The sequence below is a fragment of the Dermacentor andersoni genome, chromosome 4 (assembly GCF_023375885.2).
Source record: "Dermacentor andersoni chromosome 4, qqDerAnde1_hic_scaffold, whole genome shotgun sequence".
Classification (NCBI taxonomy): Eukaryota; Metazoa; Arthropoda; class Arachnida; order Ixodida; family Ixodidae; genus Dermacentor; species Dermacentor andersoni.
Genome location: NC_092817.1, coordinates 218,053,020 through 218,070,443, shown reverse-complemented (window position 1 = coordinate 218,070,443; position 17,424 = coordinate 218,053,020). Strand labels below are relative to the sequence as shown.

The 17,424-nt window shown below is 45.8% G+C and overlaps 1 protein-coding gene across 1 annotated transcript in view; it reads left to right on the top strand.

Annotated features, from left to right (window-relative positions):
- LOC126538447 (uncharacterized) overlaps positions 1-17,424 on the top strand; it is a 432,420-nt gene that overhangs the window by 383,286 nt on the left and 31,710 nt on the right. Inside the window, exon 6 of the mRNA XM_050185288.3 lies at positions 15,670-16,034. Coding sequence (XP_050041245.2) covers positions 15,670-16,034 — 365 coding nt within the window. The remainder of the gene's footprint in view (positions 1-15,669; positions 16,035-17,424) is intronic.

Sequence of the window (17,424 nt, the reverse complement as noted above, 5' to 3'; positions counted from 1 at the left end):
GCTGAAACCGCCGCCTTGCCGGCCGCATCAGCAAAAGACGTCGCCTCGTTCATTCTAAACTTCGTTCTCCGCCATGACGCACCTCGTGAACTGTTGAGCGATCGGGGCAGCGTATTCCTCTCGGACGTCCTGCAGTCACTCCTATCTGAATGCCAAATTATTCACCGCAGTACTACTGTTTATCATCCACATACCAATGGCTTAAGAGAACGATTCAACAGAACTCTTGGTGACATGCTATCAATGTATGTTGCGTCTGACCACTCCAAGTGGGATCTTGTACTTCCATTCGTCCCTTACGCATGTAACACTGCTTCTCAAGCCACCACCGGATTTTCACCATTCTTTCTGCTTTATGGCTGCCATCCCTCCAGCACCATTGATATGGTTCTCCCGTACCGGCCGGGCCCTGAAGAATGCTCACCTGTTTCTGTGACCGCTCAGCACGCCGAGAAATGCCGACAACTGGCCCGTTCTTTGACGTCTGCTCAACAGTGCCGCCAAAAAGAGCGTTGTTACCTTAGTTCAGCCCCTCACCCCTTCCCCATCGACTCACTCGTGCGGCTTTGGGTCCTGCCTGTTGCTGCTCGTGGCATTTCGTCCAAGCTCCTCCAGAAGGAGCATGGGCACTACCGCGTGGTTGCGCTAACATCACCAGTTAATTACGTGGTCAAACCCGTATCGCCAGCTCCCGATCTGCGTCGTCGGGGGCGAGAGACTGTGCACATTGACCGGCTGAAAGCAGTATAGCGATCCGCTCACCTCTTTCTAGGTCGCCAGGATGCCTACTCTTCAATTACGGGGGTGAATATGATGAAGAATATTTCAGCCCCGTTACCGCCGCGTGGTTCGCACCCACTTCGTTCGCTGGCTGTGCCCTACCTGCGGGTGCCGAGTTTGTCACTGCTGCTCTACGAGCCGCATAAACATCCTTACTATATATATATATATATATATATATATATATATATATATATATATATATATAATTCTGGGTCCGGGTAAATATTCACAGTGAAGCAGACGCGCGTATGAAGCGGTTTATTGCCGCTTCGGCCGGGGTCCGGCCTTCATCAGAATACATTGCATCGTGTCAGTACAGTTAATATACATGTGCCTATCAACCAAATCAAGATACGCTTACATGAATGAATGTGTAGGAAAATTGAGATGCCTGTCTTTGTAGCCCGTCACTTGTCCCTTCTTCTACTAGTACGTAGCTATTTCCCTTTTTCTGTGTCTGTGTTTGCTTGATAACATAGGACATATTGAGCACATATTGATGTTTTGTTGTCACTTGGCGATTGGTTTTTTACAATTCATTTCGGTGCGTTTTTATGCTTTGTATTTTAGATGATATGTTTGCAATCGCCATCGGTCTATACACGTGTCAGCTATCCTTTGAACGATTCGGATGCATTTTGTTCGCCCATTTTATTCGTTTTTCATGTAAGCGTATCTTCATTTGGTTGATAGGCACATGTATATTAACTGTACTGAGACCATGCAATGTATTCTGATGAAGGCCGGACTCCGGCCGAAACGTCAATAAACCACTTCATACGCGCGTCTGCTTCACTGTGAATATTTACCCGGACCCAGAACTGCTTTTTTTCTGGTATATTGGAACTATGGTTCCGGAGAAGAGCGCGTCGAAGCACGTCTACTGGAAGTACCCAAAGAGTGCTCCGTCAGTGACCATTGTAGGTGACTCCCAGACGAAGCATATTTACCAGTACTTCGATTCTGCGGTGAACGAAACGCCAGCGTTTGTGTCTCAGTGCGGTGCATCAATCAGTGACGTAGCAGCACTATTGGATTTCGTCCCCCAGAACACCACAACAATCGTTCTTCATGTAGGCAACATCGACCTAGCTCGAGTATCAGCCCGAAAAGCTTTCCAAAGTTACTGTGAAGTCATCAATCACATCGCCAAGGAACGTCCTGAAGTCGCCAGAATCTATGCCTTTGTCATACTAACAAGGACCAGGAACCGCCGACGAGGGTACCCCAGCGCCACATTTGTTCGCTGCTTTAACCAAGAAGTGTGTTATTTCAACACCCTGCTGTAAAAATTCTGCAGTCGCTCTGGACTAGTATTTTTCCTGGACCATGGGTTCGAATGGCTGGCCCCACACCGCGTGCTCGCAGCTGATGGTTTACACCCGAACTTCGAAGGCGTCTCACTCATGGCCTGTCATATTCGGCACCTCTGTTACAAGCCGTCCAGTGCTATGTACCATTCTTGGTTAGAAAGTGCTCCCAGCAATCCGCCTCAGCACTGCACTAAGGAACCGAGCGTTGAAGGCCCATCTTCTGACCCGGCGCTATTGATAGGACAGACAACGAACGCTAGTCCCTCTCAAAAGGACTCGTCACCCCACAATCGAAAGACACAAGTCCATCGCAAGAAGACTGCTTCAAAGAACTGAAAGAAGGCTGCTCCAAAGAATCGCCCAAAGAACGCCGCAGCGATAGCTCCGTCAGCTGAACAGTCGCCTTCAGCACAGGACGCTACAGGTTCCTCCCCGAAAGGTCTCCGCTACGAGTTTCGCAGAGCCCACACGAAAACCGTGGATGATGCACCGACAAATTGACTAAAGGCTGTGTCTCCGGGTAACAATATTTCTTACCTATGTTCAAATGAATTTTTAAGGCTAAGGAAGGTTACAGAAAAAAGAATTCGCAATGCTCTACATGTAGATACGCTAAATACCTACCTAGCTGCGGCTGTTGCGCCAAGGGGTCTCCATATTGTTGTAAAACCAGCTCTGTCGGACATGTCTGCGCGCAATATAGCTAGATGGGATAACATACTAACAAATGCTTCACTACAACTCGCCCGTGTCGTGTTAGATCACTATCGTTCTTCCAGTAAGAAATTCATGAACCAAGAAAGTCAAATTGCTGCGAGCTTAAACTTGTCCTCTAGCCAATCCGCCGCATTAGAGGCATTCGCAACCAAAAAACGGAATGAAATCTACGCATTGAAAGCCAAGAAACTGTCCCGTGACGGTGTTGTGTGCCCTTCTGGAAGCCACGACAAGGTATTCAACTCTGCCCCTTTTCAAACCGAACCTCTAGAAGTACACTCCGGCACTTCTTCGTCATCCTCTGTTAGTAGGTTTGCCCATCAGGAGCAGAATAACATTGTTAATATTCCGGACATTCAGCTAACAGCTGAGAAGTGCAGTGTTCTACGACGTGGTCTTAATTTTTGTCCAGCAACAGGGGGGCATAATGAATTTCAACTACTGAAAGATTTGGATAATTTCGCCCGTAACTTACGCTTCCGCGAATACTTCCATGACCGCTCCAATTTAAGCGATTCGAAACACGCGTTACCCTTCTGGCAAGCGCTGGGTCTCTACTACACAGCGCGATAGATTTTTGGACATGTATATCAAAGCAGTACAACGAGACGTTCTGCAATTGTATCAAAAACAAGCACCCTTCCGCCGTAATTTGTCCGCCAGCGAAATGAAAGCACTAGATACCCTGTCCTCTCGCAAAGACATCGTCATTAAGCCTTCTGACAAAGGTGGTGCCGTTGTCATAATGAAGAAGTCCGATTACGCCGCAGAGACCCACAGGCAGCTAGCAGACGCGACGTTTTATAAACGCCTTGATCATGACCCCACTGAGCAATATAAATCTCTGATCAAAAGCACAATGCTAGATCTCGTCATGAAGAAAAAGGTGCCTGACAATGCGGTTCATTCTCCAATTACGCTAACTGCTGTTGCTGGTCGTTTTTACCTTTTACCTAAAATACATAAGATAAACAACCCAGGACGTCCCATCATTTCTGGTATAAGTACAGTCACAGAAAATTTGTCCAGCTACGTAGATTCCCTGATTAGTAATATCCCAGCTACGTTTGCCTCTTACGTAAGAGACACTACCCACTTCCTGTCGGATATAATCGATCTCATTATGCCTCAAGGTTCTCTTTTGGTCACACTTGATGTAGCATCTTTGTATACTAACATTCCACATTCTGATGGCATCATGGCAGTCGTCAATTGCTACGAATGTGTATCACCCGAGAAACTCATCGATAGCGACACATTGGCAACTTTGCTAGCCCTTATTTTAGAACTAAATAACTTCGAATTTGAAGGACAGCACTATGTGCAAATTAGTGGGACATCTATGGGTACGCGAATTGGCCCGAACTACGCCAATATATTTACGGGTCAGCTAGAAGATAAATTTTTGCTAACCAGGTCGTTAAAGCCTTTTTATTACAAACGTTACATTGACGATGTTTTTCTGATTTGGCCTCATGGGGAACAGGAACTGCTTTCTTTCATATCTGACTTTAAGAATGCCCATCCATCCATATCATTTTCGCAGACGTATTCTGCATCTACTATTACCTTCCTTGACCTCAGCGTTACAGCGCTAAATGATAAACTATATGCTGCCCTATACAAAAAGCCGACAGATAGATGTCAATATTTGCACTTCGATAGCAGTCACGTTAAACATTCCAAGACTAGCATTCCTTATAGCCAAGCCTTACGTTTTAAAAGAATTTGTTCTGAGCAATCAGAGTTTCAAAAGAATTGCGGTACCCTAAAGAACGCTTCAGCCAAACAAAATTACCCACCACAATTAATTGACGATGCAATAAAACGCGCAGACGTGCATGACCGAAGGACGCTTCTTTGCATTAAGAACAAACCGACTCCCTCACCCCAGACAAATCTTGTCCTAACCCACACTGCGTCAGTCTCAAGTGTTTCGGACATAGTAAAGAAACACCACAATATTGTCACGTGGTTGTGACGGTGAAGAAAGCAGCAATACGGTGAAATACAAAACTAGCTTTTATTGGACGAACCTGTGCCCACAAAAACAGGCTACACTTATAGCGCAACGATAGCGGCGAACACGGTCGGCGATCGTCGGAAATCTCGTCAGCGGGTCAAGCGCGTCGGCTTTTTACAGCAGTCGTCGAATGTTCCAGACTAATCGTTCGGACCCGCGTGCCTTCCACAAAGTTCTACACCATTCGCGTCACGCGATGAAATCAGATAACATAAGGTTCGGCGACAACAGACAGCCGGGTAGAAGCATCAATAACTTTCCAGAAACTTCGGATACATGCAGGCGCGTCCCGCGCTGTGCGATTACATTTGTTAGGCGGCGAAACGTGGTCACCCGATAAAGATAAGTACACGTGTCAATATTCTAATGCAAAGTGAATGCCTCAACAACATATTCTCTGATCCGCCTAAAGCAGTATACCGTAAAGCTAGAAATATTCGAGATATACTAGCATCATCATCTAAGACTGACTGCCCTGATGCCATCGGATGCCATCCTTGTCGAAAACCGTGATGTAAAGTATGCCCCTACATGGTCACATCGCAACAGGTTACTAGTACGTCTTCAAACTTTTGTTCGAAAATCAAAGGCGATTTCGACTGCGACACAAGAAACGTAATATACATGCTCGAATGTACACTCTGCAAAAAACGGTACATCGGACAAACAGAAGGGCCTTTCAGATTTCGCCCTAACAATTATTAATCCCACGCAAACACGTTGCCCAACTTGCCCATCTCAAGACACGTGCATCTTCCTGACCACTCATTTGATAAACTGAGAGTCACGTTGCTTGAATCTGGATTTCCTTCAAATTGTGATAGAGAAGCCCGCGAATCCTTCCTTATATATAAGTTTGATACCGTCGCGTGTGGTATGAATGAATGTGTTGGAAAATTGAGTTGCCTGTCTTTGTAGCCCGTCACTTGTCCCTTCTTCTACTAGTACGTCGCTATTCCCCTTTTTCTGTGTCTGTGTTTGCTTGATAACATAGGACATATTGAGCACATATTGACGTTTCATTGTCACGTGGCGATTGGTTTTTACAATTCATTTCGTTGCGTTTTTATGCTTTGTATTTTAGATGATGTGCTTGCAATCGCCATCGGACTATACACGTGTCAGCTATCCTTTGAACGATTCGGATGCATTTTGTTCGCCCATTTTATTCGTTTTTCATGTAAGCGTATCTTCATTTGGTTGATAGGCACATGTATATTAACTGTACTGACACACTGACACCATGCAATGTCTTCTGATGAAGGCCGGGCCCCGGCCTTCATTAACCGCTTCATACGCGCGTCTGCTTCACTGTATATATAGATATATATATATATATATATATATATATATATATATATATATATATATATATATATATATATATATATATGACTTATTTGTCAATGAAGTATCTACACGTGCGCTTGTGATGCGTTACGGGTACATTTTATCTTGTGGAAAATAAAAGCACCATCTAAGAGAACGCCACTTGATAGCAAGCGAGCTTGCTTCCTGCATCCAATCCAATCCTTTCTGACGCCAAGGCTAGTCAATTGGCAGCGCGCTCCGCTCTGGCAGCTCGTAAGAGGACAGTGTTTGTCGGTCCGCTCAGCTGCTGAGCGGCACGTAAAAACGCCAAACTAAAACCCTCTGTGATCTTTTCTGGTATATTCAAATTAAACTCCGACGCTGTCATGTCTATAGGCTGTCTTTAAGTCATACTTTAGAATTTTCCTGATGTATGTTACTTTGAGCTTGCTGAATTAGTTCACGAATGACTCTGTGCCAACCGGAGGACTTGCGGGGTTGTGGTTCGGTATGATTTTTCGCCATGCGGCGTGCGATGCCGACGTCGTATTTTTTACGACAAGGAGCTCTTAAATACAGTGTACTACCCTTAACGCTGTCGCGTTAAAAGCGATTTCGACGAGTTTGGAAACAGAGGCTCACCAGCAGCGTTTTTTTGTTGTTGTTGTTGCTTTGTTTTCTTAATGGTACGCCAAAATGCCACCATCATTTTCCACCACCATCTTCGACTGCCTCCTCAACGAAGGCGCACGAGTAGGCAGTCGAAGCTGAGGGAGTTACGAGAGAGGGCGAGGTGAGCGGAGCAGCGAGTTGGGGTGGGAAAGAAGCGGATTTGCTTTCCCGCCCGCCTGATGGATGGTGCTAATTACCTACACTCTAAGCAGCCTCATAACAATAATCATCATCTGTCTTTCGCCTTTCCTTTCTTAAAACGCTGTGCTCGCTACTTTCCTGTCGAGATGCTCTGGCATGCCTTTCGTGTCTTGGTACTACCGGGCTCGCAACATTAAAGAAAGGCGAGCGAGACAGATGACGGTTATTGTTGTAGCCAAATGGTGCAGCTGTTTTAACAGTGTAGGGTGCCTCGATACCACTGCGGTGTACCAGAAGGGTGTAATGCCACGCTTCTCCTTGGGAGGCGGCGCTGACATCGAGGCACCCCACTGCCACCAAAGCGGCGGAGTTGCCGACGTCGGCTTTAAGTCAAAACCACCGGCTCAGACAACGGCGCCCAGAGGAGAGGGCTGGGCGGCATTGCGTACACGCACACACGCGCAGCTGCGCTGTCGGCTCAGCCAGCAAAAACATAGCTTTCGGGATTCTTTTCTGCTAGGTGAGAGCCGCTTATAGCCCAAACAAAGCCAAGTTTCAGATTTTCAGTAGCCCAAATATAGCCACATAGCCAACTCGCCTAAGTCGACGCGAAAAATATTTTTCTGTAGCCGAATTTGGCTAAACCTGCGCCAAGCTCGCACTTACTAGGCGATCGCGGCGCTCCTCTTAGCCAGGCGCGCGGCAAGTCACGTGGTAAGGCGGCGACGCAGCTGCGGAGAGCGCATGCGCCAAGCTGCAGGAGGCAGTGGAGCTCGGCTAGGCAAGTCACGTGATGCGTTGCATGGCTACGGCGCAGGTGCGGTCAAGTGAAGGTTGAATTGCTGGCGACGGCGAGACTCGGCTCGACGCGGTTAGTAAAGCGTTCGCTTTGAAATATGGCATACATACTTAAGGCTGCTTACTTGTCGGAAAGCGAAAGCACTATAGTCCCTTTCTTAAAATGTTTTTATTGTATAGACTCTTTTTATACACTCATGACCCGTTGGTTGCGCTGCCACATGCCCAAAGAAGCCTGCACTAGGCCACACCTTTACACAGCCAGATGGCTGCGACGTGACATGTGCAGCGACGCAGGCATCGGGCATTTTCTTAGTCAGGCAGAACCGAGGAGCCACCGTGGCGTCGGGCAAGTGTGCTGGTCTGCACCCTGGAGGCCCGGATTTGATTCCCACCCAGACCGAAATGTATCGAATTTCGGTTAGTTATTCATTATTATTTATTGATTTATCGATACTGTCGGCCCTTGACGGGCTATTGCAGGAGTGCATTTAATGTGCATGAACAAATAAGTGTATTAGTGCTCTTGGACTATGCACTAAAAAAAAGAATATTAAGCAGCACGGCTGATGTAAAACATATATCTTAACAATAGAATTACAGAGCACAAAATTGACCTATTATATCGCAAAATTAGTGTTGACCATCAGGGTATAGACCAGCAGGTTAGCTAAGGCAACGTATTACTGTTAAGAATGAACTAACCAATTTTATTTTGACAAATGAATCAGGTAAAGAGTTCCACCACTGAATTTCCCCAGGATAGAAACTAACTGAAGTAGTCATTGTGTACTGTGGAAGGGGGTACATATATTCTGTGCCTGTGCCGTGATGTTGCCTGTGTCTTGATGTGGAAGTACTTCTCCTATCTTATTATGGATTACTAATAACAGGAATTTAAGCCTGTCATACTTGGTATGCTTTTGTAGAGGTGGGAGGTCTGCAAGTTTACATAATTCGGCCGGAGGGTGAAAACGGCGGTATTTATTAAGTATGAACCTAGAAGTAAGACACTGCACTTTCTAAAGTTTTAAGCAGTTACTTTGGGTGTAGGGATACTATACTGTTTTAGCTTAGTTAATTGTGGGTCTTAGTAAGGCTTTGTAAACTAAAATTTTCATTTTAGGGGAAGCACCATGAAGGTTACGTCTCAGACACCACGATACCTCGTTATCTTTTGTACAAAGTTCATTTACCTGAAGATTGCAGCGCAAGTCTGGTGTAAATATGAGACCTAGGTATGTATATTAGCTCGACGAAGTTCATGACCGTTGATACTCTATGAGAAATTTAGAATATTCTTCTTTGTAGCGATGGACATAAATGCCGATTTGGTTGGGTAAAGCTGCATTTACCAGCAATCGCACCAGTTCTTAATTTCCTTTAGGTTAAGATTAGGTTCGGCTTGATCACTTAGTGACTATCCTTTTGCACATTATGCAGCCGTCGGCAAACATTCGTATTTGAGTAGCGATGTATTTTGGTAGATAACTTATGAAAACTAGGAACAAAATGGACCCTAAGACACTGCCCTGGGGTACCTCAGATACGAAGGGAGATAAACTAGATCGTTGATGTCCCAGTCGCACACAGTGTTCTCGATTTGCAAGATAGGAACTGAACCACTGGATAAGAACAAAATGTTTCATGGTAACATTGATTTTAAATAAAAGCTTTTTGTGGGACACCTTATAACGGCTTCTGCAAAGTCTAAGTATATTATATTAGTTTGAAATAACGTAAGTATCGGCAAGCTGGTGTTCCACTGAACACAAAACAGTGAGAGAGAGAGAAGGGAAGACGGAAAGGCAGGGAGGTTAAACAGACTGAGTCCAGTTTGCTACCCTAACACAAAACAGTGCCCAATGTAGCGCCTGCCTTCTTCGGTTTGCATACTGCCCATGGGCTCTATAACGTAAATTCATTCCAAACTTTTCTATTCCAATTCTGCAATCAGGTCTCCGCGATTGGTCAAAAACTTTTTGAACCATTTCCACTTCACCTGTCTGTCACGCGACGTCACGAAAAGCGCTATAGCTCCCCATCTGATATTGTCACGTGGTAGTGACGGTGAAGAAAGCAGCAATACGGTGGAATGCAAAACTAGCTTTTATTGGGCGAACCTGTGTCCACAAAAACAGGCTACATTTATAGCACAACGATAGCGGCGAACACGGTCGGCGATCGTCGGAAATCTGATCAGCGGGTCAAGCGCGTCGGCTTTTAAAGAACAGTCGTCGAATGTTCCAGACTAATCGTTTGGACCCGCGTGCCTTCCACAAAGTTCTACACCATTCGCGTCAGGTGATGAAATCAGATAACATAAGGTTCGGCGACAACAGACAGCGGATAGAAGCATCGATAACTTTCCAGAAACTTCGGATACATGCAGGCGCGTCCCACGCTGTGCGATTACATTCGTTAGGCGGCGAAAACGTGGTTGCCCGATAAAGATAAGTACACGTGTCAATATGACACGTACACAGGGATTATGCATGATTGGACCGAACAAAAGAAAAGTAGTTATTTGTAATTCGATGCGTTCTCGCCATTAGCCCTCAGCTATTGGTCAAGAGTTTTCAGGCTGCACCCGCTTCACCTGCCTGTCACGCGACGTCACAAAAGCGCGAAAACTCACCGCGTAAGAGTGACGTGTAAGCGTTAAAGATGCATTAATATGCCGAACAAAACTGAATTTTTTCTGAATAGCTGCAGGCGGCCCCGTTCCGAGAGGAATAAAAGATGGCTGCCGCCGATAGCTCGGGCACTGGATACTCGCACCTGCCGGGGAGCATGGGTTTACTTGGGTGCAATAAAACCTTTTGCGTGGCCGCGCAACGTTATCGAGCACTTTCGGCACGTTTACGACCTCGCTCTGCCAACTCCTCTTTGCTGAGGATCCGTTTTAGAGTCATTTTTAAGCTTCCGTTGCATGCCGCCGCGATTTTCGACCAGCCACCGCAAGCTAAGTAAGGGAAAGCGGATCAATCGCAGTCGCAGGCACCACCTTCTTCATGCGGTTATCGATTTTCAGTGCACTGGCGCAGCCTTATCAAATCCCTCTCCACCTGAGTGGGCTCATCGTCTCTTGTGAGCGAATTAGATAAGACAAGCCGTTCAGTGTAGGCAACGTTGTTCATTTTTAAAGCAAACAAAAGTGACCTCCTATATATGAGGAGAGCGTTTGATTGGTCTGTTCAGAAAAAAACTGGCGGGTCACCGCCCGATGATTGCGTCGGCAGTTACACAAACTTGACGTAAAGAGATTGCAATAAAAACATATTTGAATAGTATTACCTTACAAGGTCCCGTGTCTGTGTTGTGCTGTAGGTGCAGAAATATCTGGCTCACGCGTAGGTATTGTTTGTGCTAGAAAGGGCATGTACAAGTTCGATTAGATGAGTGCTGGCGGCCAATCCATTCCGAAAGCTATGTTGATCTTGAAAAATTGATTTATTGTCATCTAAATAGGTCAGCATGTACTTCCATACACTATGCTCCAGTAGCTTAGAACAGGTGCTCGTGAGTGATACAGGTCGGTAGTTGCTAGTATCAGTTGTAGGACCGCCTATATGTATGGGCTCATTTCTGCGTGCTTCCAAGCAGTTGCAAACAAGCCAGTAGTAATCGATGATTGAATAATTAGTGCGACAAACTTGGATGCCCATTCGGCAAATCCGTAAAGTAATTCATTGGGCATTTGGCAAGGACTGGCACTTTTATTAGCATCAAGCAAAAGATTCAAAACGTACTCTTCAGTAATCCTGGTATCCTGAATAGGATATCTGTCCGTATGATCATTGAAGGTAGGCAAGATACCGCCATCGAACTGAGCAAGAAAAGGAGTTAAATGCCTCCGCTTTATTTGTAGGTGCACATGCTACACGACTTGGCCGTTGGATCTGCAAAACTTGTCTGGGGCTTCCTTGAGAAATAGTTTCAGCGTTGAGTTATATGGCTTGTGTTTAGATGTCCTTAGGCTATTCCGGAGGTTTTTAATTTGAAACATTAATGCCGTGTGTCTTTTCAATGGTAGGAGTGAGGGTGCAAGCGTTTCGGATATGTTTAAGCTTTCATTTAGTGTGTATTATCTCGCGTGCCACCGAGGGGTTTCTTTTTCCTGCATTATTTAGAACGTTGAGGAAAGAATGCAAAGCGATGTCATATCATGAAAAAATTTGCACAGTTCTTCAGTAGTACCAGATGATTTGTACAACTTCAAAAAAGAATGACTGCTCCAGGTGTTCTAGTATAGCTAGGTCATTGGCGGCTTTAAAATTTGGAATCACAAGTCTTTCATCCTCGCGCATGATATTAATAAAAGATCGAATGTCATTATAAACATTTGATGATATAGAGACTTTCATCAATTTCACACATGTTAAGAAATGGGAGCAAGCAACCCCATAAGAATATCAGATCAGAGATGGAGGAAGCAGCTGGATTCACACGCGTACAAGCGGAGACGACCTGAGTTAAATAATATCTGAAGGCGATCTCTAGCAGTTGTTCCCTATCAGTAAGTTAACCTCCATCTAAACAAGGTGTCGACCAATTGATTCCATGCAGATTAAAGTCGCCTAATAAAATAATATAGTCTTCATGCTTTAGGTTTGCGTCGATAAAGCTTCTTACGTTATTAAGCATATTCACTGGGCAGTTGGGAGACATAGCCCCAATGAATGCTGTACAATTATTCTGCTTGGTTTCAACCCAAATAGTTTCCACATTAGTTACAAGTGGGCGAATACTCAATAATATCCGGTCTTTAATTAGCAGGGAAATACCTCCTCCTCTTGCTTTGCGATCTCTTCTCAAGATTTTGTATGCGGGAGGCATAACTTCGGCATCTTTTTTAAGCCATCTTTCAGTAAGTACCAAAATAGAGGGATCATCTGCCAGTTAGTCTCAACGTCCGAAATTTTACTTTGAATGCTTCTTCCATTTACGTTTATTACCTTGAACTGATTATAAGTACTGTGACGTCTTCCATCGTGATCACCGTGCACCTCATCTCTTTCTGAAGGTGCTTTACATGTGCGCCTCATATCAGTAGCCTCATTGCAACCCTACACCACACAAATTATTTTCACCTTCTCAAACATAAGCTTCACCTTGGTCTCCCTTTCTCTCCCCTCAGAACTAGACTCCCATAGCCGTTTGTGGGTCTCAACAATTCGTTTCGAAAAATCTTCGTTAATGCTGATTCCCTTACGCCGGAGCATAAAGCAGTTTCGAAGAATTTTAGTTTTATCTCAGAAATTTCAAAATCTCAAAACGATAGGCAGATCTTCATCCTGTCGCTTTCCTAAGCGATGAATCCGTTCGAATGAGTACATTTTGAGGTTCAATATTGTATTAAAAATGTCTATGCTGACCTACTTGCCAATGCTTCTTCAGTTTCCTTGACATCTTTTATTTCTTTGATAATGACAATATTTCTCCGAGAGTGGCTTTTGAGGTCGCCTTCCTGTCAGAATTTGATTTACGTCCGATTCATCAAGTCTTGTACTAACGGTTTCCATTGCAGTCTCAGTTTCACTAGCAAGTTTCTCAAGGTTAGCAAGCCTGGATGGGGCTTCACTCAAGATCTCTCATCTTTACTCTGTTTTGAAAGCCTGCCCTCTACTGGAGCCTCAAAGGATGTTTTTTTTTTTTTTTTCAGTAGCAGCTACTTTGTCCAATACCGCCTTCTGTGGCTTAATCATTCTTTTTTCGAAGCCAATAATTTACATTGTTTGCAGTCACCTCCGTGAAAAATTTGGCGTCAATCCGAACATATTTTACTTGTTTCTACTCCTCGCGCCGTCGGTCATTTTCGGGACCACCGCTCGGCCCCGCTGCCGACGATGACGCCAGATTTTCGCGTAATGAGGCATATTACGCTTTCGCACGAAAAGCGCCTTTAAAGGAAACAGTGAACGCATTATACAATGTGCGCTTGACCAAGCTCGCATCTCTTGTCTAGAGAAAATACGTAGAAACTCCGACATTGAAGCACGCGCAAGGTGGCCCTGCGAGAACCTGCCACCGGCAGCGCTGATCGACGCTGCTGGTCTCTACCGGACACGGAGTGTAGGTCAAGAGAGCTGGCAAGTTCAAGGTTACCGGAAGTACAAGTACGCAGCCCACTGAGTAAATGAGAGGAAAGTGGCAACAGCAGAGACGGTAACATTGAGGCAAAAGTTGTAGAAAGAAAGGGAGAGAAAAAAGGTCCGTAAAGTTCTACAAAAACGGGAATCAAAAGTTGGGAAAGCTTGCTAGGATAACATAAATGACAGTTTCGTGCTTTTTAAGGCAGGAGATGGTGAAAATTACTTAAAGGAGCAAGTATTCGCAACAGGATGAGGCTGCAGAAAATACGCGAAGACGACTCGCCTCATTGTCATAGAATTCCTGGATATTAAGCTTACCAAAAACATAAGGAACGTTCAGCTTCCATATGCGCTGTCGTTCGAATGTGATGACAGCTATAACTGGAGAGCAGTCCAGATAAGCAAGACTCATTTAGTATCGATGGAAAAAGGCTAATGCACATTGAATTCAAAAGTTGGAATTTACGGGAAGAGAAGGTTTAGCAACTGGTGTCGCTTATTTTATGCTATACAAAGCCTACTTTTATTTTTGATAAGATTTGTGTAGGAATCGTACGCCGCGTTTACATGAATACTGTAGAAGCGTGTCGTATTATTTTATGGTAACGCGTATACTTATACGCCACCGTTTTAATGAACGCGCATGTTCCTCTCTAGCAAATTAACGCACCAATACTATTCGCAGACTACATTGCTGAGGTTCTCCTACATTGGTCCGCGCGGATATAATTACGAGACGTTTATTTTACGGTAACGTACGGCATTTTACCAGGATAATAAAATTTCCCATCGTGTCAGCAGTGGTTGCCATCTGCATGGTATACAAGCGCGGCCGTCTCGGTTTCTGCCTCCTCAAAGCTACTTGACTCCGTTAGTGACGCGAATCGAGTAACTCATCGGTGTTACTTTCAATTAACAATTACAAATACGACCCGGTTTCAGCGTGCGCTCACGAGTGCGGCAGCGGTCGCCGCCGGTTGGCTGCCCGGTATGTCATCGCTCGGCTGTTCCTCAATTCCCGATACAATACGCTTCTGCTTACATATTCCGCCGAAATGGGCATCCAACATCTCAAACTACCATTTTTGGCACAGCGAATCTGACGCGATACGCTTTCCTAGCGAATTACCTCATTTGCATAAGATACGATACGTTTGAATGTTGATACGGTACGGTTCTGTCGTAAACACCGCCAAACTTGTACATGCCCTTTCCGAAAAATCGGACAAGAACGGGCACTCACCCAGTGCCACATACCGACTGAATACATCAAACAAGATTAAGTAAATCACGGAATCCAGTAAATACGCTTTATAAATCGGCCTGCCATTAGCATACCGGTGTGCTGACGTTGTATGCCCAGGTTTTATGTAAGAAGTTATTTTTTCATCACGTAGAACAGAGGCGGGTATACTTGGTCATCATGCAAGGTTTATATAAGCTCATGGCGGTTATTTTCATACGACCTCCAGGTTTATATCCACAAATATATTGGGTGACGTACAGCGACCGACCCGACAGCCAAGAAGCCATGCCAAATCTGGGACAGCACAGAATGACATGCACGGTGTCTTCACAGCCAAAGTAGCTATGAAGCACGGCACTCAGGCTATTTGTCACCAGCTTGATTTAACGGAGGCATAAACTGTCGTCACCAGCACACTCGTAAGTTGGCAGAGTCTAGCGGTGTGGATGGGCCAGAAAAATGGCTTCCGAAGTGCATACGTTTAGCACTTGCATATTTTGCGGCTGCCTCGCTGCGTGGCCGATTCCAGCAGGCGTTGTGCGCGTTGCCAATTGCATGGATTGGACGCAGGTACGGCTGAACCGCTTCAAGGTGCGCCTCACGGCGCGCCCCGACGCGTCGTCCGAGCCGGCCGAAGAAGAGCCGGCCACGCCGTCCTCCTCGGCGAGCGACGACGTGGACCCGCTGGTGTCCGTCGACGCGGCGCGGGTGCGCTACGAGCCGGCGACGCTGACCAGCCTGGTGACGCTGCACGCGGCTCAGGGCAAGTCGGTGGTGCGCACCCTCACCATCACCACGTCGGTGCCTCGCGCGCTCGAGCCCTCGGAGCTCGTCTCCAACGGGATCCTCGAGGGTTCCGAGGGGCCGCCTGCTGCTCTCACCGTGGCGCCCGGCGACGGGGCGGACGAACAGACGCCGCCGCTCGTCGTCTCCAGGTATGTACGGCAACTGCTTGCGCCCCGGCACGGCCGAGCACTTCCCACTTTACGAAGACTGCGTGTCGCGGAGATTCTTTGTCATTCTAAATGTTCGTTCCGCCATTCAACGTCACCCTGTCATTAAATCTCCACGCTTAGTCATCCACACTGTTTGCCAAAATGTAGTACGCCACAAGACCATCTACGTCATAATGTTATCACGTGTAAACCACAGAGGCAACTTGCGTCTGAATTCGTGTCCAATGGCATGTCAAAAAAATGACGGCGATTTTCCGTGGAACTGGCTTACCCGAAGCGTCAAAAAAAGAAAAAAGAAAGAGAGAGAGGTGAAGCCGCTCTCAACCACGCCGTCGAAAGCAATTCCTTCGTTGCGCACCAAAACCATACACCCACACAAAAGCACATACGACGCAACTGCTGTTATCTTATTGAAGCCAAGTTTTAGGCAAGCGGTCAATTAGCGCTATAAAACTCAATGGGATAAAAGGATCTTCATTGTATCGTATGCTAAGTATAAATTCACGTGATATTTACACTTACGCACCGCACTAGTGCCAAAGTTGCTGTCGTGTAATGTTTGTGTATTGCAGCGTTCACAAGCTGCATGCCGAAATGCAAACAGCGTTCCATGTGAATGCATACTGCGAGGCGACGATACAGTGATGCCTGGAGGACAAAGGTGATGGTTGATATCTGACGAAAGGGATTATTTGCTGAGAACAAGTACAACGACAAAGGCTGTAGTGGATATTATTCGCCCTTTTTAATCCTGCGTCCTTGGCCTAACGGCAACTGGCACTCACGCGCGCGTCAGTCGTGCTAGGTGGTGCTCATGTGAGAAAGAGCTGTCGTGCTGGAAGAGTGAGCGTTGGTCCAACAATCGGAAATGCAGTTCTCTCACTTGCCGCGTATTAGGCGAGACAGCAAGCTACAGCAGCAGCTTCCAGCAAAGTCCGGAGGAGGTCGTCAAGCTCTCTCTCTTTCCACCCATTTAGAGTCCTGCACTCCTAAAAAGTGGTAGTCATTTTCACTAACTAGATACTAACACGTTACTTGTCCCAGAAAGCACTACCTTCTTAGTAAGTACAGGTAGTTAGAGGATGGCTAGTACTTTCACTACCTGCTGAAGCTAGCAACAAGAACTACCTTAATACTAGCCAAAAACTACTTCGGTAGTGCAGTTACTAACGCAAATGAAATATAATTACCGACAATACAATGGGGCTATTCGATTTAGAAGTCCTGCTTGCATTGGCATACGAAGTCCATGGTATTGTAAAATGATAACAAAGTAAAATAAATATATAGGGAATAAATCACAACCGCGTCCTTTCCCTATAAGCAGGTTGCGAACGTAGTTCCCGCGCCTACAAGGGCGCCCCTCGCG